This window comes from Psammomys obesus, unplaced genomic scaffold (genome assembly GCF_907164565.1).
Source record: "Psammomys obesus unplaced genomic scaffold, mPsaObe1.curated_primary_1811, whole genome shotgun sequence".
NCBI classification, from domain to species: domain Eukaryota; kingdom Metazoa; phylum Chordata; class Mammalia; order Rodentia; family Muridae; genus Psammomys; species Psammomys obesus.
In genome coordinates this window covers 2,272,473-2,294,174 of record NW_026593286.1, presented here as the reverse complement: position 1 = coordinate 2,294,174, position 21,702 = coordinate 2,272,473, and the positions used below count along the sequence as shown (strand labels likewise).

Here is a 21,702-nt window from a genome sequence, read left to right as displayed (position 1 = left end):
TCCTTTTCTTCTCTTCCTGAAGGTTGAGATTTCTGTGGGAACATCCAGGACCTCGTTATCGAAAGCATCAAAACGGCGATCTAAGAATTGCCTGGAAGGTATTGCAAGCTGCTTGAGCGTGTAGCTGAGATGTAGGCCGGCCTTTCTGTGTCTGGCCAGAGTGTAGCAGAAGGAGATCCTAGGGAGCACAGCAGTGCCACACTGGGAGAAGTAGGCGATGAAACTGGACAGTGTGGCTCCTGCTCATGTTTACAGAGGGGCGTGCATACATGTGCAAGCGTACACCAGCCATGGCAGGAGAACCTGTTGACATCCTTTTCTGAATTCCTTGTCAGTCATCTCGGTCTCACTGGCTCTTCCACTCTGGCAGAGAGAGTTTAGCCTGTTGCAGATCGGACACAGAGCCCAGGGGCAGATGCTGTTGCACTTGAAGAAGGAATCATGTTGAGAGCTGAGCTCACAGGCCTGGCCTGGGGTATGCTCAGCAGACCAGCAGACATGACAGAGAGCTTTGGGGAGCCTGGGACAGCTGCTGGTATTGGAGGCTTACTGACTTCCCTGAAGTGCGAAGTGGCTTTGGCTGAGCAGTAGTAGTTCTGGAAAAATCACTGTCTTCCTAACCTGTGGCATCATCAGCGACAGGAATATGGCGGTTGGGGCTTTTCTTTCAGCAGTGACCTCTCACCCAGCCTGTGAGATGCAGTGGCGACCTCTTGTGCTGAAAAGCCTTTTCCTGTGTCTGCCGTCTGTGGGAGATGCTCACGGGGCAGCGCTGGCATGAGGGTGAGGGTGATGGTGGTTCTTAGTCACAGGCCCCATGGACAGCTCACCCCACCCCTTCCGGTGCCTCGAAGCTTCCCAGATTCACAGGTACAGGTGGGAATGTAATTCCTAGTGAGACTGTGTTTCCCCCTGTTGTAGCTCTCTGGTGGCTCAGATGTGCCTGTTTCACTGGCCTGACTCCTGTGGGGTCCAGTTGTGTGCCCATTTTCATGAACTTGTTAGGATGTTTACAGTGTTTAAACATTCTTTAGTTTTTCAGTTCTGTTTCACTGGACTGGGTCTCTCTTGCCTAAGTGCTTCATATTTTAGCTACTTGTGGGTTTTGGTTATATGGCTAACATTTAAGACACGAAAACATGTTTTATTGGATATTTTTACTCTTTAGCCTTTTGAATAAATTCCTTATTTTAATTTATGGTGTAAGCTGAGGCTCTGGGTCAGTGAGGATGGTCTCCTGGCTAACTGTCCTTCCCTGGCCTCTGGGACACCATGTCTTCTGTTCCTACCTGCTTCCTGCCATTGTTCTTTTAAAATAAGTTTTATTTAAACTGCTTTTTTGTTTTGTTTTTGGAGACAAAGTCTCACTATGTAGCCTTGGCTGGCCTTGAACTTACAGACTCCTCTGCCTCTGCCTCCTGAGTGCTGCTTTCAGGTAGGGTTGTTTTTTTTTTTTTTTTTTTTTTTTGAGACAGTGTTTCTCTGTGTAGCCTTGTCTATCCTGGAACTCACTTTGTAGACCAGGCTGGCCTTGAACTTATGGAGGTCCTCCTGCCTCTGCATTTCTGAGCACTAAATGCGCCCCCACCACCTGGCTCTTTCAGATAATTTTTAAAAATCCATTTACCACTCGTATTTACCCTACTCCCATAAAGTAAGCAGACTGACTTGTCAGGTTTTCACGACGTGTTAACTACGTCTTCCATAATTCAGGAAGTTGGTCGGCTGTGTGTAATGTGCTGGGGTGTCATTTAGTTGAGGTGATTGTTAATAACCTTGTGTTGTTTTAATTTGATTTTTTGGGAGTCTTTTTAACTCCTCACCCTGCTTTTCCGTGGTTGTTTTGTTTGTAGCTGGCTTCAAACACACTTTGTAGTCCAGCAGGCTAGAGCTGGGATTACAGGCGTGCATTTTCACACCCTTCTGTCTAATACTTGGTAGTTTGTAGATGCTTAGTGTTTTATTGTGACACTGTCTGTCTTTTCTCTCTTCTTCTCTCTTCTCTGTGTCTCCTCTTTTCTGTGATCCCCGAGAGAATTTACCATCAGGGACCTGCAGGAATTATGACCGTAACCTTCCCTGAGCTGGCAGCAGTTCAGTCAACTTTGATCTGACCCTCTCACTAGCCAGGCATTGGCTCACCAGAGGCCCTTCCCTCAGCAAAGCTGGCATCGCAGAAGACATTCTGTCTTGAGTGGGCCACCAGTTGAGCTAATGTCCTGACACAGAGGTGCCCAGGACACAGGGCATGGGTGTTTTGCTTACAGTATAAGATTTGCAACCATTACAAAGAACAAAGGATTCGGGCACATGTGTTGGGCATAAATAGACTCCCAAGGCCCTTCTGGAACCACTATAGCACTTAAGAGGCTTGGCATGAGAATATGATACTTACTCAGAAGCAGTTCTTTATGTCAGAACTTACTGAATTCATCTTAGTTCACTTGCATGGTAACTGCAGCATTTGTAAGTTTAACATTTATTTCCATTGTGCAATTTCATGTCAGGAAGAAGGGACTCTAGAGCCAATGAAAATAGCCTTTCCCCTGAAAAAGAACATAACGCTTCCTACCGTAAAGCTAAGAAGGACCATAGCATGAAGCAGCTTGGTAAGATCTCATGAGCAGTAGTGAGGCTGGGGAGTGAGTGTCTGTGAGTGGAGCTAGTCATTGTCTGGTCTTTTGCTTCTGGGTTATCTCTGACCACAGAGGGTGGCCACTCAGGGCTTGCCACTGCATGGCCTCTGGCCTCGGGCCCGGGGGTCTCCCAGGCTATAGTAGATGGGCTCTGTAGGGGTGCCCCAGTGAGCTGCCATGACCTGCTCTAATGGACTGAGGTTGCCCATTTGAACCCTCCTTTCTTTCCTGGACAGAATTCAAAGTATAAAGAGACTGCTGGAGTACAAACTTGTGTTAGTGATAATTCTTTTGAAGGAAAATGAACCCAAGAGAAGCAGGGATGAGAGACTCAGGCAAGAAGAGCCTCACTGAGCCAGGCCTCTGTTTAGAGCTGCCTGGGGAGAGAGAGGCATTGTAGCAGGCCCTGAGGAGAGACCATGAGCTGCTGCAGGCTTGCCTGTATGCATGGCGGAAGCCCAGCTGTAGGCTAGAGTGGAGAAAGGGAGAGTGGTTGGAGAAGGGCCTGTATCAGCTGGCAGGCCCTGAGAAACTGTCTTTCTGGCTGTGTGGACTGCAGGTATGAGCAGAAGGCCTTGGTGGGATTTTCACAGGGTAGAGATGAGATTTGGCTCTGGAGGGTGGGAGTGGAGGCTGGAGGACAGTGAGAAGTTTGTAGCACTGAGACATGACAGTGATTGAAGGTGAGAAATATCGGTGTCATGATGGGAGCAGCTGAGTGTTAGGCTCGATTGGCAGTACAGATGACGTATTGGATGCCACCAGTTAGGAAAGAAAGAACTCACAGGGAGGAACCTTCTGGCAGACTTGGGGTGGAGGTGCTGGTTGGTAGGTCAGATGGCATTGCCAAGAACTCTGGACAATCAGGTTTGGGATGTCTGCAGCAAGTGGAGATTGTGCATATCTGTGTGCATAAAGTATGGGTTGTTTAGGCTGTGGTGAGGGAGAGCCATGGAAACAGGAGGTGAGGGCACAGATGAGGGCCCTTAGTCTGCAGTGATGGTCAGTGTAGCCTTTGGATGGTGGTGAACACAGGTGGGTAGAGAAGCAGAGAGCAAGATTGGAAGGTGGGGGCTCTAGATAAAAGCTGGAGAGAGTGACCTGACATCTGAGGAAGGACATGTCGGAGAGGAGAGAGGGTATCTTGTTCAGTCTTCTGAGGGATGTCCTGGGGCAGCTGAGAGTCGAGCACTGGTTGGACAAGGCAGTTTGCTGGTGACCCTGATAGTAGCCCTGTAAATCCCAACTAAAGCGACCCAAGTATGAAACTCCTTACAGCATTTTAATCTGCTGTTAACTGTTTTATGTCAGGAAGGAAAGAGGATAATATTTCAGCTAAGATTTTAGACTCCATAGTGTCGGGACTAAATGACGAGCCAGATCAGGAGACGACAGCTTCAGAAATAGGTAAGAGAAATGTATCCTTCAGTTTACTTCAGTCATCTTTCAGTTGCGGTGACGACACGAAACAGTTCATGTCAGTGTTGCTGTTAAGAGAGAACCTACATTTCAGTTTAAATTCTTCACAATTTTGATACAGAATGTTTACATGTCAGCGTAGCTGCAGAGTGCTTTATTCCAAGCACTTTAATGTTCATGCTTTCCCCGTGTGCCAAGGATCAGAGACATGACTTACTGTTAAATTTGATTTATCTTGCTAAGTTCCATGATAATTTTACTAAGCCAGCTTGAAGTAAACCTTTAAGCCCCCTCCCATTTCTTTTCTTTTTTTGAGAGAACATCTCATTCTATAGCCCAGGCTGGTCTCAAACTCACAGTGACCTTCCTGCCTCAGCATCTCAGTTGCTGGGATGACAGGCAGGCGTGCGCCATGCCTAGCTACTTGCCTATCTGTATATTACATGTACATAATAAGTACATTACATGTGTTTGACAGGTACAGTGTATGTGCATAACATGGAAGGTGTGAGTCAAGGCATTTTGCTCCTCTTGATACTGATAGTAAGATAATGTTGATTGCTCCACAGAGGAGTTACGTTTCTATATTCTCATTGCCTCTGTCTTGTTTCATTCCAAATTCTCTACCATTAAAGCCTTAAAAAGTGGGTCAGTGAGACAGCCCAGCAGGTAAAGATGTCTCCGGCCAATCCTGGCAACCTGAGATTGATTCCTGGAACTTGCATTGTAGAAAGAGAAAACTGACTCCCACAAAGTTGTCACATGACCTCAACATGTGTGTTGTTTCCAACAAAGACACGCATATGCACACACCAAATTATAAGTATAAACACATTTTTTTTAAAGGCCTTAAAGAGCATGAACATGACACATTGTGACACTCAGTACAGTTAGGGCTGGAGAGGAAAAAAGTATACAGGGTCACCCTGACTGCCAGGCACCCAGTCTGCGTAGGCTTTAAACCATAGACTCTAGAGACAGAATCCGTGAGCTGCACTCAAGGGAAAACATGATGCCAGTTTTGATTTTAGGAGAAGATAACATTTTTCCAGGCTCAACTTGCTTTGTATCTTCCAGATTTTGTACAGTTTGTTTTTATTTTTGCATGTATGATCTGGGCATGTGTGTGCATGTGGAGGGCAGGGGTCTGCACTGAATGTCTCCTATAGTATATTTTATTTGGGGTTCCCCCTTTAGAGGTGGTGGTGAGAACTGGGAGGGAGGCTTGTCTGTTTAGACTTGGGAATCATTTAAGACCAGTAGACGATTCCCACCTCTTCTGCTACCCACCTGGCCTGGAGCAGGCTTTCAGGTGATTCCTTGAGCCGTGTTCTTGTGCCATTGTGCTCTTCATTACATGTGGGTATGAAGATACTTTCTCTGAGAGTGAGCTAGATGGAATCCATCTAACTGACAGCCCAGTGGGACCATTGATTTAAAATAAGTTGAAACCATTCTTAGGCTTACATTGAACAGTTTATAAATCTTATCTACAAGTTTGAAAACATAAGTTCTGTTTTTAAGTATAAACTGTAGATGAGAGTGAAACCTGGTGCCCCCTGGTGGAGTGAGCAGAGTGCTGCTCCCATACTGCCCCCTTGTGGGGTGATCAGGGTTTGGCTTCTCTGCCGCCCCTGGGTAGCAGGGCTGCCACTGTGGGTTTAGGTCAGTGGCCAGAGGCTGAGCCGTGGCTCAGGAGTGCCCCGGCACCTCTTCCCCGACCTTCTGCCACTGTGTTCTGCTACTGCACAGGCCTCAGGCAGGAACTAACCCTGCCTGCCTGGTCGCTGTCATGGAATTTACCAGCAGCTGTTACTTCTTCAGTGTCTTGCATGAGTCTGATTTCCAGATCCACTGTCCTGGTGTCAGCTGGAGTGTCCTTTCCCTGTGACAGCCTTTCATTTCTAGTTCTAGTCTTCGGAGAGAAACCAGTCCTTTTTCTTTCTGAGATAGGATCTCATTATGTAGAGTAGGCTGGCTGTGGACTCAAGATCCTCTGCCTCTACCTGGCTAGGGTGGCAGGTTTGCACCATATCCTGGCCTGTGTTTTCAACTAAAGCAGCCATCTGCTGGCTGGCCAGGCCTGCACATGACAGGTGCTACTGTGGGCTGCCAGAGGAGAGCGTGTGGGTTTGTTACCACTTCAGTTTTTCAGGTGTGTTGATGACCTCAACAAGAGTTGAACACCTGCTTCTTACATGCTGTGTTGTAGGGAGACCTTGTGTGCTGGTTTCTCTATATGGACATTTCCTGCCTTTTCTGGTGCATTAAGCCACCGTTTTATTTTACTCACTTTTCACTCATTTTGTTTTATTGCTATTATCAAAAGTACAACAATGCAGTTCCCCAGTGCCCTGGCCTCAGGTGAAGTTTGAGACGTCCATACTGCTTCACCTTAGCTGTGTGCTTTTAGGACTGATCACAATGTACAAGAAGGAACATGATAATTTTCTAGAAACACTTCAGCGGGCAGTCCCCAAGTCCATTATACCAGAATAGGCATTCTCTGACACAGCCACACTGGACAGGATTGTTCTCTGATTATTACTTAAAATCCAAGCTGTGTTCTAGTTATTTATCAACTGTTTTCCACCGTCTGAAAATGTGGTTATGCCATTAGATTTAACAGCAGCCTCGCCTCAGTAGCTAACCTCCATGGGAAGCACCAGCACAACAACAGAGTCGTAAAGAATCTGAGTACGGGAGAGTGTGGCTCGGCTAGACGTGCTAGCCGTGGAACCTGGCTGGAGTTGAGTCCTCAGGACCCATATACAGGTGGAAGAACTGACTTCCACCCGACTTCTTACCATTGTCTCTGACTTCCGTGTGTTTGTCCACACCCATGGATCACATCCCCTCACCCAAAGAAGAAAACCAAAATAAAAAGTGTAAAGAGGACTGTGGAAGCTACGCTTCATGGTGAATGCTTGTAATCCCATCACTTGCCGGGAGGCAGGAGGATCTTGGCTGCATGTTGAGTTTGGGGCTACATCAAGCAAGCTATATCCTATAAACAAAACAGAGTTCCCAAACCAAACAAGCCCAACGAAACAAAACCAGGAGAGCGTGAGGAGGGTAAAAGTGTATGACGTGTCTGAGCAGAGAGGCAGATGCTGGGCTAGCACGTGCCAGGCTGGGCCTGGGTTGAATCCCAGCACCGCACCCAAAAATCAATACACTAAGAAAGGCAGGCACCCCACAGACAGATGGGGTGTTTCTGCACTTGTCAGGATGGTGCTGACTTTTGTAGAGCAGAAATGCTTGGCACTTCCAAGGCTAACGACACAGCTTGGACTTAGTGACTCCCGGCTATTGGCAGCCTGCAGCCGTTGGACCAGCCTGCTGTTAGGTCTTAGACTGTCATGCTCACTCCTTGGCTGTGTTTCATGGATTTTTATAAATGGAAGAAAAATTTTCTTTTAAAGCCACACAGCAGCATATTATCTCATTCTTTTGAACCAGAGTGGCCATTTGACAGTTCATGGCAGGTTGTGGTGTGAACTGTTTCCTTGAATGGGTTTAGGAAGTTACACAGTTGAGTTTTGGGGAGCAGACTGTTCTCTGTTGTTGTTTTCCCTGGGCCCTTGAGCGACAGGTCACTTTCAGAGTTAGGCTCCTGCCATGCGTAGCCTATGAGCACCTCTTTTCCCTTTTGCTTTTAATATTGGAAGAATTTTGTTTTCCACACATTATGAATTTCTTCCAATTTTGAGACTTGAACATCATAATTGGCAGAAAGTATTTGGGGCTCCTTAATGTGCTGAAGGATGTGTACCAGGACAAAGGTTATTTCCCTTTTTCTCTTTCTTTCCTGATGTGCCAGCTGTGTGAAGCTTGGCTCTCAGGGCTGGCTGGTCGGAGCTGGTAAAAATGGCTCTAGCAGTAGGGAGGTGGGGCCAGCTTGTTTGCCTGGGGAGTTCTGAGATCCCAGCTGCCCTGAAGTCCCGGCCAGGCTCTTGGTGCTCCTCTTGCATCAGTCCCAGAGCCACGCACCAAAAGCCACCCTTGTCAGCCTGGGCATGCGGAAGTGTGGGAAAGCACACTTCCCACGCCAAATGCTGGGCAGCCTCTTAGCCACGTTGTCACAAGCCCTTCGCGGTGCAGTCCCGGGCCCAACTTTGAACTCTTTATGTCAGATCCAAGAAGCCAATACTAACTGAACTAGTATTTCAGATGATAACCCAGCTAGTCTGTGGCGGGAGAGCGCTGAGCCAGAGCTGGCGGTAAAGCAGAAAGGTAAGAATGACCCCTTCGCACCTCTTGGTAGGAGGAGGCTAAGCACCCAGAGGAAGCCAGCTGCTAGGCCCCAGTGTCTTCTCAGAGTGCAGCCAGGGCTGAGTGTACCCTGATGTGGCAAGGGACCCATTCCTGTCTTTCCCATAAGTTAAGACCGTTGCTTGGTAGCACAGGCAGGACACTTGTGCCTGAGTGTGAAGTGGTAGCATTTGTGGTTTTAGGGGTGCCACAAACAATCTCTGAAACAGGTTCCAGGGCCACTGCTCAGAGGCTACCGCTCCGAAGCCACTCCTGTTTGGAGGACTTTAGACAGCCTAAAACGTGATCCTCTGTCTGTGGTACCTCCAGTCTTTAGGTGCACACTTTAGTGTTTGTGCAGAGTGCAGCATTTGAAGAGACAGGGCCCTGGGTGAAGGTGCAGGTCAGGGCTCGGGGAGCTGGTAGAGATGTATTGCCAGTTCTGTAGGGTGGGCTGAGCTTGCGGGTCCTGATGGCCCCGAGCTGTCACACCAGCATGTTTCTCATGGCTTTGTGACGTCAGCATTTGCTTCACGTGGCTCTGTGGCATACTTCCTCCACAGTCCTTTGCTCTTTCCTTTTTTCTGGTTTTTCTTTTTCCTCTCTCTCTCTCTCTCTTTCTTCCTCTCTCCTTCTCTCTTGTTTTTGTTTTGTCTTCTTCTTCTTTTTTTTTTTTTTTTTTTGGCTGTCGTGGAACTCACTCTGTAGACCAGGCTGGCCTCCAACGCAAAGATCAGACTGCCTCTGCCTCCTGAGAGTTGGCGTTCCAGGCGTGCACACCCATTGCCCAGCCATAGTCTCCTTTTAATGTGCGGTGGTTCTGGTGCTGGTTACCATAACAGAGTGCTGGTGAGGCACTAGAGAAAGGCCACAAGGGTCCCTGTCCCTGGAAGGTCCCCAGGCCTTGGCTGTGTTTGCTCTGACTGCCCAGCGATTGGCTGTGCTGGGTCCCTTACACAAAGGCTAATTGTCTGATGCTCTTCTCTTCCAGGCGACTCCCCCAGCGATGCAGGTGAGAGCAGCTCTGGCTGTGCTGTGCTCGTGCGTGTGCCGGTGGCAGCACAAGCTCTCATTTAAGAAAATAGGCCATAAGATTTTACATAAATTTGCTGTGTTTTAAAGTTTCTCTCTTGTATGTGTGTTATACATGTTTGTGTGTGTTTAATTTTGAAAAGGGCACACTTCAGGGTTCTTCCTAGTATATAATGTTTATTTCTAGCGTTCAAATTCTAACTTATCTTCACTGTTTTGTAAAGTATAAATTTCTTTTACTTTAAATAGAAACTAAGAGTAGAACAAATTGTCTTAGTAGTTTGGACTTGTGACTTGCTTGTTTAGCCTTTTTATTAAAATGAAAAGACTCGGGAGAGATTGGGACGGGGCGAGGGAGGGGGCTACATCTGGGAGACAAAGTGATTAAATTATAATTAATAAAAAATAAATTAACTAAAAAGAAATGAAAAGACTGTTTTAGCTAGGTGGGCCTGCACACTTTTAATCTCAGTTCATGGGAGGTGGAGGCAGGTAGACCTCCATGAGCTTGAGGCCACCCTAGTCTTTATAGACTAGAGATCCAGGCCATTCAGGGCCTCATTGCAAGCCTTTGTCTCATAAACAAAACCAAACTTTTGTACTGACCAGAAAAAGAATATAGCACCCCGTGTAGAGAATTTAGAAGCGGTGACCAGTGTAGCAAAATGGAAGACGCCTGGTGGTGGGATTGTCTCTAAGTGAACCACACACACGTGCAGGGCCACACGTGTCAGTGTGGCAGATGTGTGGTTAGTTAGACGCTAGAGTGAAGCGCCCGGCATGTGAGCGCACTGTCATGGGCTGAGCGGTTGTCACCCCGTCTGTCCATGTGTGCCGTTCCTTTTCTTAGGTTCAGGTGTTTGCGTTAAGCTGCTGACTGGATCTAGCTGCCATTTTCCTTGATTAGTTAGCCAGTGTTTCTGAACAGAGCTTGAGTGTGCCCGTGTCCCCAAATGTCCACATTTTGATGTCAGACATGTGTCTTTTAACTTCATCAGTGATGGATGAAAAGAGTGCATTTAAGTTTTCAGTCATTTGATTGAGGCCTTTTCACATATTTATGTTTGAGTTGGTTGATAGTTATATTTGAGTAAATTGATTTTTGTTACTACCGGATTCCTTTTGGGTTGCTGATTGGATCGTCACCTGTTCAGAAGGAGAAGCTGGACCTACTTGCCAAGATAAGCCTGAGGTGTCAGAGAATGCAGAAGTCCCCAGTGAGCTTTCCTCCAGTCTCAGGTGTGTCCTTCTCTAGTGCTTGGGAGTGTGGTCACCCTGGGACAAACTGTTGCTTCCTGCCATAGCGTCTGCTGCCCATTCAACACTTGTGCTAACTCATAAGGAATTATGTGTATAAAGTAAGCAAAAAGACGTCATTTTCTTGGACCTGAGTTACATGACCATGCTTGGAGCATTGTAGCAGTTTGGGTATAGTTTGTAGTAACGTCAGAGGGTCAAAGGTCTGTCGTGCTCTGATATGCAGCCGTGCTCTCTTATGGGCAGTCACATTCCTCTGCCGAGTGTGTCTGACTGTCAGGTGACAGTGGCTTTGATTGAGTGCTAATGCTGACCTGGGTTTTTATTTTGTCCACTTTGAAATGTGTATGTATTTCATATTTTGTTTTTTTTTCCTTCCAATATTTATTTAGAAGAATACCTCGGCCTGGGAGTGCACGACCAGCACCTCCCAGGGTCAAACGACAAGAGAGCACCGAGACTTTGGTAGGAGACAGGTGAGGCTGCCTGGTCAGGAGGTTCTAGTCACCCTGGAGCCATGCTCTCTTGTGTATGGGCCATGGGATGCAGGGGTCTTAGGCCTGTGCTGAGAGACTGGGTGTGGGTAAAGCAGGCAGTGCTGGGAAAACTTCCTTCTGAAGACAGGTGGGGACAGGCTATTGCCTTAGACCATATAGCAGCATGCATTCCTGACTGGAAATATATGTGTTTATGACAGAACACCTCAGGATGCATGGGCCATGGTTGGGTGGTATTTCCCTGACTCTAGATAGAAAGCTTTCAAAGCACGAAAGGAAAAAGAGTTGAAGGATTAATTGTACAAAAGTTAAGCAAAAGAAACTGCAAAGCCGAACACACCGCAGAAGTTTTGGATACGATGGCTGGGCCTAGAGTTGTCATCCTGTGAAGAGGTTAGGTCTTCGGTCATTGTGTCCTTCAGGGCCATCTCTGCCACCCTGTCTTAGAGCCAGTGTCAGCGACCAGGAAGGTGTCAAGGGTTTGTGAAGCAGAAGAACCAGCAAGGCTCAGGTAGAGGCGGGGGTGGTCTAGAGCTCTGGGCAGCATGGAGGCTGTTGTGTGGAAGGTGGTATTCTCTCTGTTCCTACTGTTCCCTGAGATTTCCCTTCACCTGTCTGGGGTGATGGCGGTTCATCTCCTTTCTGATAACTGTGATGTTTCCAGATTCATGGGACTGATGACATCTGGTGGCTTATGGGCAACTGTAATGTGAATGACTCTTATTGCTTAGGTCAGGAAGTTGTAAAACTGTCTCCAATGTGATCATCGACTCACAGAATTCTGACAATGAGGATGATGAGCAGTTTGTGGTGGAAGCTGCCCCTCAGCTGGCAGAAATCTCAGAAATTGAAATGGTTAGTTTACCAGAGAGTCCCTTTTTTAATAAATATGTTTAAAAAATTAGGACTTCAGCTTTTCAGTTTCTGTAGATATGATTTTCCTATTTTTCAGTAGGCTGTCTAGTTCCTTTAGTTTTTTGTATCTGTCTGTCTGTCTGTCTGTCTATCTATCCATCCATCCATCTAGCTATGTGAGTTAACAAAAGCGTTGAAAATTCAGCATAGCTGATCTTTCTCCTTTTCTGCTCAGGTGCCAGCAGGGGACCTGGAGGATGAGGAGAAGCACGGTGAGCATGCAGGAGGGCTCTAGAAGATGCAGGTGGTCATCCTGTCCTAGCTACACCAGCTGGGTACTAGGAGGGACACTCTTGCTGTCTCCATGTGGCCCTGGAGGGAGCCACAGAACCTGACGTTAGTATGGGCTCTAGTCACAGTGACATCATGTCTTGTCTGTCCAAGACATTAATGCCTGTATACACACATTTTCTTGAGAATAGAGTTTGCTCTATAGCCCAGGCTACCTGAAACTCTTCATCCTCCTGCCTCAGCCTCCTAAACACTGGAATTCTAGGCATGTACTACTATACCCAACTCAGTTTTGGTTTTTATTCATGTAAGTATTCCTGTGACTTTAAGGTTAAACATACTCAGCTAACTGCATTGAAATGCCTAAGTTTGGTTAATGTTACTGTTGTTTGAGACAAGGACCAATTGTGTGGCTCTGGCTGGCCTAGAACTCACTCTGGAGACCCACTTTTGGCTATCCTCTTGCCTCTGCCTTGTGAATGCTGAGATTATAACTGTATCCCACCCAACCCAGCACTGAGGTAGAAGACATTAGCCCTTGTTCTTTCTCCCCGCCCCATAGGAGCAGGTAAAAATATGAGTAATTATTCCATTTAGAAAATGTGAGTGTGTGAGTGTGTGTGTGAGTGTGTGTGTGTGTGTGTGTGTGTGTGAGTGTGTGTGTGTGTGAGAGAGAGAGAGAGAGAACTGATAGTCTGCTGGCTTTCATTCAGCACAGAAGCACTTGGCCTCTCTTCATAGCAGTATGTTGCACATCACATGGCTACGTCACAATTCACCCACTTAGTCTCACTGAGGCATACTTTTAAGTATTTTAATTTTTGAGAATTTTGTGAAATGTATTTTGATCATAGTTATGTCCCCTTTCTTCCTCTAGCTTCTCCCAGATTCACCCAATTTGTCCCCACTTCCTCCCAATTTTGTATGCTTTTTTTTATTAAACAAACAAACAAATAGACAGACAGACAGACAAAAACCCCATTTCAGTCGTGCTGCCTGTGTGCTCTTGGATATGGACTAGGACCGTGCATTGGGCGTGAATGACCTCGCAAAAGTCACGCCCTTCAAAACTTGTCCCTCCTTTTCCCGGAAGCCACTGACTATCTGTAGCACCTGGGTTATGAGGGCAGCTCATGTTAGAGTGTTAACTGACTTGATCTAATGCAGGTCTTATCAGGCAGTCACAGCTGCTAGTGAGTTCCTGAGTACAGAGCTCTTGTCATGTCCAGAAGACCTGTTTCTCTCCATCCTCCCTGATCCTGTGGCGCTTCCAGTTTTTTGTTTTCTTGTTTTTCACTCCTCTTCCACTAAAGTTTCTAAGCTTTGGAAGGCAGGCGAGGGGCGCAAAGTGGATGTCCCATTTGTGGCTAAGGGTGCTGTCGACACTTGTCTGTGCTCTGACCAGCTGTGCGTTTGAACATTAACCACAACCCACTGCACAAAGAAGCCTCTGAGGCTCGAGGGCCTGTGGGAGAGAGGCACAGTTAGAGCGTGCTTTGATGCTATGTCCGTCTCTCCTGGGGCTGGTGAGTTCTCCACCTGTAGGTTCTTGGCCAGATTTACAGTACTGTGCTTTCATTTGCGTCTATGAAAGGGGTCTTAAATTCAACCAGAAAGTGGCTGGTTCCTCCATACTGTTTGTGCCACTATTGCAGCCAGGCGCGCATCACGCCACACTGGTCATTGTGGTTCACAGGGTCACAGCCCGGCTACGCTGCTGCTAACACTACTCCCCAACAGCCCACAAAGCACTGTAAGACAGCGACTTTTCATGAGCTATTTCCACCACGGAAAATTCTAAAAGAAATTTAGTACTCTTGCCCAATCTGAAAGATGCAACAGCGCTGAGAATCCTTTAGAATTGCTCTGTTTGCAGTGGGTAGTTATATTTTTTGTGTTAATCCACATTTCTTTTTAGCACATAATCTGTTTATTTACAAAACTCCTTTCTGTGACACATTGTGACTAGTCTTTGCCAGCAGCAGGGGGCACTATGGTCCATTTTATACAATAGGAAGATGTCTTGATATGGAAAGAAAAAGAATGAGAATTTAGCATTTCTCTCGTCTCCCCAATGAAAATCAAGAATAATAAGTAGCTTCTTGGGGCACATAATAAGTTTTAACTGAAAACTACTGATTTTTTACAGGAGGGCTCGTGAAAAAGATCTTGGAGACGAAGAAGGATTATGAGAAATTACAGCAGTCTTCCAAGCCTGGTGAGAAGGTAAGGAGCAGGCCTGACATGGGTATCCAAAAAATTCTTTAGATGTTACAATTTTCAGTAGATTTTCAAGCAGTAATCCTGTTCATGGGCTTACATGACATTCCCCTTCAGAGCTGAGGCAGAGAGAGTGTGGGGCTCCATCTGTGGGGTCCTGCTCTTGACCCTCCAGCCTGTTGTGGGGGGCAGCGGCCACATGGGGAAGATGTTGTACTTGCAATCTATAGCTTCCCTCTGGCCTTGCCTGCTCATTCTCCCCGTCTGTTGTGCATAGTGCACAGATGACTGTTGCCCCTGGGTCATCGCCAATTAAGAGCTGGGATTTTCAGGCCTGGTTCTTACTGTAAGTTCTATGTGTGTCTGGCTCCTATGGTCTTTCTTACTTATGTGTTTTCTTTAATTGTTAGGTTGTAGGTCCTTTCTGCCATCAGCCCCCAGTAAGGTCAGCAAACACATGAAAGCTTCCACAAAAGAAGGGCTGAGTCACACTTAGATGATGGAACATTAAAATGCCTTGAATGAGTTTTGGTGGCTGTGGTGGTTTGAATGAGAATGTTGCCTCTTGGCTCTGACATTTGAATACTTGGTCCTAGTTGACGGCACTGTTTAGGAAGGGTTCAGAGGTGTGGGCTTGTTGGAGGAAGTGTGTTCCTGGAGGCAGGCATTGGGAGTTGAAAAGACTCGAACCCTTGCTAGTTTGCGCTTTCTGCTTCCTGCTTGGTGGTTCAAGATGTGAGCTCGCAGCTTCCTCTTGCTGCTGCCATGCCTTCACAACACCCTCATGGACTCTAACCCTGGCCCGTTAAGCCCAAATAAATTACCCTTGCCTTGGCCACGGTGCTTTGTCACAGCAATGGAGAAGTAACAGTAGAAGGGTATGTTTACGAAAAGCCTTTTTGTCCTCAGAGCTTTTTGGTTTTGGACTTGCCCGCGTGGTTGCCTCCCATCCGTACCTCTACCTTTGATGTCTTTTTGTTGTTTGCAGCTGCTCTTTTCAGCTCTTCTCTGACCCTACTGCTGTCTGCCACAGTGTCCTTCCTTCTCTCCTCCTGTGGGAAACTCCTGTTCTCTTGCTCAGTCACCAGGACTGTGGCCTTTTCTGGTGCTCCTTGATTTCCAAGCACTTCCACTTTTTTTCCCCACATTTTTTTCCAGTTGTACCCTCTCAGAAAGGAGGGAGCAGAGTGAACCCTTTTGTTTGCCCTTTTCAGCCATTTTTTGTTTCTCAGATCCCTCCATTTCCATCTGCAATTTTTCCAATTTCTCAGTCATTCTCCCCATCTTTTTTGAAACAATATAAGAAGAAGAAAAAGAAAACCCAGAAAATCCTGTCTGGGAGCAGAGCATGGAATATCCAAGTGTTAGCAGCTGCCATAAATTTTTTGCTGGTGTTTTGAAAAGAAAAATTCATCCATTCATCTGATGCTGTTTTCTCTATAGCACTTGAAATCAAGTTTCCCATTTGCCCCAAGTTGGGCACCATTTGTAGCTGTCTTTTGATACTTTGTGGCTTCTACTTTCTTCCACCCTTCTCCACCCTTTCAACACCCTAACACTAGATAGGAGAGCAAAAAGGATAGAGGGAAAGGGGGCAGCATTATCATTGGACTTCTTCCTGCTGATTAGGGGCGTCTAGTTCCTTGGGACAAGTTTGATCTTTGAAGTCAGGACATCTAGTTTCTTTTTGTTGTTCTTCTTTGCCTGTGACTACTTAACCAATAGCAACCAACAGGGAGCAGTCTCGCCTCTTGGGCCCTAGCATTTAAATCCCCTCTGAAAAGTCCCCAGAATTTCATACATCACACATTGCAGAAACTATCCGCCACTGGCAAAACCATGCCTTTGCTGGAGCACAAGGCAAATCATAGCTACTGTGGGCAGTCTGAAGCAGCCCCTCCCACACCTGGGATTAAGACAGAAACATATTCGTATAATTCTGTTTCAATTTTAAAGAAACCAAATCTCCAAAATTGTCACTACAGTTATTGGTTGTGCTTTGTAGGATATAATCGTATGTATAACGTACATATTCCATATACTATCTGTCTGTATTGCAGTTGCATTCTTTTGTGATACAGACTTCAGCTCTTTTCTGCACACAGCATGCTGTGTCTGATATCAGCTCTGCCTGCAGCAAGGTAGTCAGATTGTTCTTTCTCATATCTGAAGCCATGTGCTTCACCCTCAGGTGTCTGGTCAGCCCAGACGCAGTCCTGTTGGTGGAGATCTGGTTCCCTGCCCTTCCCGAGCCAGCCCTGGTGACAAACATCCTTCATTCTCAGGTGTCCTTCTGGGCACCACTGTGTTCCTCCTTGTACTTTATGTCTGGAACTGTCATTCCAACTGCTGTCCTTCCCTCTTCCGCCATTCTCCATGTTGTCTCTGCCGTTACTGAGTCCTGGGCTGATTGATGCAGCCCTTGCAGTGAGGTTACCAGAAAAGTCTGGTAATTTAGCCTGGTGTAGTGTCACACACCTTTAACTCCAGCACTCAGGAGGCAGAGGCAGGTGGATCTCTGTGAGTTTAAGGCCAGCCTGGTCTGTGTAGTGAATTTTGGGGCTGCCAGGGCTACACAGAGAGAACTTGTTTTTTGTTTTTTGTTTTTTTTTTTTAATGTAGATGAGTACCCTATCTGCATGTACACCTGCAGGCCAGAAGAGGGCATCAGATCCCAGTATAGATGGCATAGCCACCATGTGGTTACTGGGCACTGAACTCGGGACCTCTGGAGGAGCAGACAGTGCTCTTAACCTCTGAGCCAGGTCTCCAGCCCCCGAGAACTTGTTTTTAAAAAAGCAAACAAATAAACAATAACAACAACAGACCAAACCCTAAACAAACAAAAAACCCCAAACTGAGTGAAAGTCTGTTAATTTAGATTCAAATTGTAGTAGTCTCATTATTTATTTCTTCATTTTCTTCGTTACTTTCTACCTGCTTTATTTTCAAATGCCTCCTAATGAACAAAACAATCTTCTTATGTTATATTTTAATTAAGGTAAATAGACTGCAGTTAATGCTGTTTAACTGAGTTCAATTTTGATCCTACTTGGTGGTTTGGCTTGCTCCTCAGATTCTTACTTGGCTGCTAGGTGGTGTGGTATCGTCAGCCACGCGTCAGCTCTCAAGGGGAACTGCTCCGGAGAATGCCCTTTTCTGTGGTGCCCAGTCCCACACACCAGTGCTTTGATATTCCAAGAGTGGGGTCAGAGGGGGTGTCCTTAGTGCTCTTTCTCAATGACCTTCAGAGCAACAATGTAGTTGTAGCAGCAGTAATATTAATAGTAGCACTAATAGTAGTTGTTGTTATTTGTGGGATTGGTTTCCTTCACAAAGGTTAAGGAAGAGTTCTGTCAGTGTGGGGAAATTCGGGTTGTATCTTAAGGAAATAATAACCTTTTGTCCTGAGGTCTGTGGTCGTGTAGAACACGATCACGGTGTCACATGGCCCATATAGTCTCATCTCGTCTGCATTGTCCTTCGGGAGAATGCGCCGGGCTCAGGGGAGTACAGGTGCTTGCTGCCTGTTTAGAGTTTGAATTCTTAGAAAGCTGAGTTGGTTCTGGTTGGAGATGACGCATCATAAGTCTTGGAAGTTAAAAAACAAGGTTATGGTGGCACAGGTGGTGGAATGGATAGTGTCTGTGTCTCCGAAAAGGCCCCGTGCAGAGGCTGGCCGTGAGATCCAGTTGCTGAAACAGGATCCCGGAGTGTGAGACTGTGAGCGCGTTTTCAGCAATGCAACGGAAGACTGCTGCTTAAAAGTCATGACCGAAACCTTCCATTTCCTAAGCTGTGTTTGGTGGTGCACTCCTGTCATCCCAGCGCTCAAGAGGTAGAGACAGAAGGACCAGGAGTTCAAGGTCATCCTTGGTTACATAGCAAGTTTGAGGCCAATTGAGACCCCATTTCAAAACAAAACAAAACATGGACCAGCCAACCAAAGACAGACATATGCTTCATACCTTAGCCCCCGCCTTCCCATCACATTGATAGGTAATTATCACCAAGGCCTTTATGCTGAAGTGTGAGCCAAATGGCTTTTAAATTAATTAAAGAGCTTTTTTCCGATGCTCCCATCCCTTCTGTGGTTGTTGTTGGTCAAGATCAAACCAAAGCCCTCATCGTGTCTGCCGTCTCCCACTTATGATGCTCCCTGCTCTCTCGCCCTCACCCTTCCCCGGGCACGAGCAGCCTGCCACTGTGTTTCTGCAGAGACTCTACAGTGATCTGCTATCCATGTGGAACCCTGCCTCAGGGGAGATCTGTTCCTGCCCACTGTGCAAGACCCAGTTTGCCTCCTGTTACCTCAATATCTTGGTAGTTTGTACGGTGGTGGGCATTGCACTGTCTACTAGACAGTAGGAGTGCTGTGAATATGTGTGGCAAGCTCCGCCTGCCTGTCTCCAGATTACAAGTGTGTACCACCATGCCTGGCTTTTCCATCTCTCTAAACACACACATTTTATTTTGAGGTAACTGTGGAGAAACACTGGAGATGTGCTCTAAAGCCTTCTTGTCCCCACACCCAAGTTATTGGCACTAGTGCAGTCAAGATGCAGGATGCTTCTGTCACAAGATCCTTCTCGGTCCCCTTTTTAAACTTAGCTCTTTCTCCCACCTTGTCTCCTGCCCATCACTAGTGTGCCCTCCGCTTCTGTAACTCTGTCTTCTCAAGCTTGTATACATAAGAGCACTCAGTTTATGACCTTGCAGGGCGTTTTCCTTTGGTGTAATACTCCAGGAGTTGCCAAGGTGCTTCTCGTGTTTGTTGCTGAGTAGTCTTGTACAGTTTATTTGACATGTCTGGGTTATTTCCAGCTTGTGACTACTTATCATTTTTTAATTTTTATTGAGACATCTCAAACTGGTTATGTAGCTGAGGAAATCTACCTTCCCAGTGCTAGAATTACAAGCATGTGCTGCCATGTCCAGCTAGAAACTAGTTTGAATAAAATCTCAACGTTTATGTGTAGATTTTTGTGTGAGTCTAAGTGTTGCTGCTTGGATACACATTTGCTGGATTGTGTGTGTATTATTCAGTTTTCTGTCATTTGTGACAGAATGCCCAAGGAGATGGCTTAAAGGGAGAAAGTTGTGTTTTGGCTCACAGCTTCTGGAGTTTCTGTCCGTGGTTACTCAGCCCATTGTTCTGGACCTTGGTGAAGCAGAGCATTGTGGTGGACAGGGTGTATTGACAGCAGAACACAGCTGCTCACCCATGCAGCTGGGGAACAGAGGGAGAAAAGAGCCAGAGGCAAGATGCGCTCTCAAAGGCCGCTCCCAGAGATGGCTTCTTGCCAGAGATGGCCCTACTTTGTAAACAGCCCTTCTACTGTGAAGTTACCCAGCTGCCTCTCAAAAGCCCATTCATAATGCCCAAGGCTTCAGCATATGTTCTTAGATTCACTGAGGTACTATAGCACTGAGGTAGTCTTTAAAGACAACCCACTGTCTTGCCAGAAATTACTATCGGCCCAGTTCCTCCTGCTTGGCACCAGGCTTGGCTGTCTAAATTGCACTTAGAGCCACTGGTCCTCTTGGATGCACTTTGATATGATTACTGCGGACCAAATGTCACCTTCAGTGAAATGTCTCTGGTCTCTTGTCCCTCTTCTGATTGGTTTGCCTGCTTGCTGCTGCTGAGTTTTTTGAGTTCTTTCTGTGTTTTACTTAATATGCATGTCTTCTATGTGCTGTGTAATTTGCAAATATTTCCTCTCCCCTGATTGTCGTTTCTTGAGAAGGACTATGTAAATATTTTTATTTCTGATAAGTTCAGTTGATCAGATTTTCCTGTTGTGGGACCCTCTTGGGGTGCTGCCTCTAACTTGCCTAGCTTACCCCTAAAGATATTTTCTTCCTACTTCCCATAATCGAAGGAACGGTTACTCATCTTTGAGTCAGCATGGAAGAAGGAGAAGGACATTGTTTCCAGGGAGATAGAGAAGCTCCGCTCGTCCATCCAGACCCTGTGTAAGAGTGCACTTCCCCTGGGAAAGATCATGGACTACATCCAGGAGGACGTGGATGCCATGCAGAACGAGCTGCAGCTGTGGCACAGCGAAAACAGGCAGCATGCTGAGGCCCTGAGCAAGGAACAGAGGTGGGGGCAGCAGAGGGGAGAGGTGGGGGCTGCAGACAGGAGGAGTGGGGGCTGCAGAGGGGAGAGGTGGGGGCTGCAGAGGGGAGGAGTGGGGGCTGCAGAGGGGAGGGGTGGGGGCTGCAGAGGGGAGGGGTGGGGGTTGCAGAGGGGAGGGGTGGAGATCTGAATGAGATAGTGATGAACTCACTCGAAACTGTAACTAAAAGGAGCAGAATAGTCACTGGAAAGTGAAATTTATTAGAGAGGAGCTTTATTTGGAGAGGTGCCTGTGTTTGTGGAAGCATGTGACTATCGTCTTCATAACATATGATTTGGCTAAATGATACATTTGTAAGTCCCTGTTACAGAAAAACCCAGTTATAATTGCTTCTGCTCGTTCCTTCCTTCCGTCCTTCTTCCCTTCCCTTTCTTCTCTCCCCCCTCCTTTCCCTCCCTCCCTCCCTCCCTCCTTTCCTCCTTCCTTCCTTCCTTTTTTTTATTTTTGTTTTGTTTTGTTTTGAGACAAGGTCTCAAACTTTAGCCTGGCTAGCCTGGAATTCACTATGTAGACCAGGCTGGCCTTCAGCTCACAGAGATCACCTGCTTCTGAGCACTGTGATTAAAGGTGTGTACCACCATTCCCAGCTGAAATTATACTTTTCCCCAATTTTTAAAAATTAATTTCATAGTACAATTACATTGCTTTTCCTGTTATCCATCCTCCCTCCAACTCCCCCAGGTACCCTCTCTAACCCCTCTGATAACCTCCCACTCTCAAATTGATAGCATCTCTTTTTTGATTATCATTGTTATGTACACATACTTATATGTATGTATGTGTATGCACAAGTATACATAACCACACCTGCTGGGTCCACTTCTGTTGAGTATATATTTTTTCAGGACTGACCACTTTGTATCAGACAACCAGTTTGGTGGCTTTTCTTACTAGTCTGTTTTTGTTTAAAAAGTCCCATTAATTTTGAAATATGGCACCTGATGGAATTTAGAAAACTACCAGTAATACTGATGCTCATTGCAGCACCTGATGAGTTAACGCTTCATAGTTTTGGACTTAAAACGTTGGAATGTGTCAGCCCCGAGAGCCTCCCTTGTAAAACCCCATCCTGCTCTAGTGCAGCCAAGTGGGGGA

The 21,702-nt window shown here is 46.5% G+C and overlaps 1 protein-coding gene across 2 annotated transcripts in view; it reads left to right on the top strand.

Annotated features, from left to right (window-relative positions):
• Positions 1–21,702, top strand: part of Traf3ip1 (TRAF3 interacting protein 1) — a 35,803-nt gene that overhangs the window by 11,817 nt on the left and 2,284 nt on the right. The window contains exons 7-15 of one of the 2 annotated variants that reach the window (XM_055616607.1): positions 23–98; positions 8,229–8,291; positions 9,301–9,321; positions 10,496–10,580; positions 10,991–11,074; positions 11,827–11,950; positions 12,186–12,222; positions 14,391–14,467; positions 20,347–20,570. In XM_055616607.1, the coding sequence (XP_055472582.1) occupies positions 23–98; positions 8,229–8,291; positions 9,301–9,321; positions 10,496–10,580; positions 10,991–11,074; positions 11,827–11,950; positions 12,186–12,222; positions 14,391–14,467; positions 20,347–20,570 (791 nt within the window). The remainder of the gene's footprint in view (positions 1–22; positions 99–8,228; positions 8,292–9,300; positions 9,322–10,495; positions 10,581–10,990; positions 11,075–11,826; positions 11,951–12,185; positions 12,223–14,390; positions 14,468–20,346; positions 20,571–21,702) is intronic. The other variant, XM_055616608.1, reaches the window with a different exon arrangement.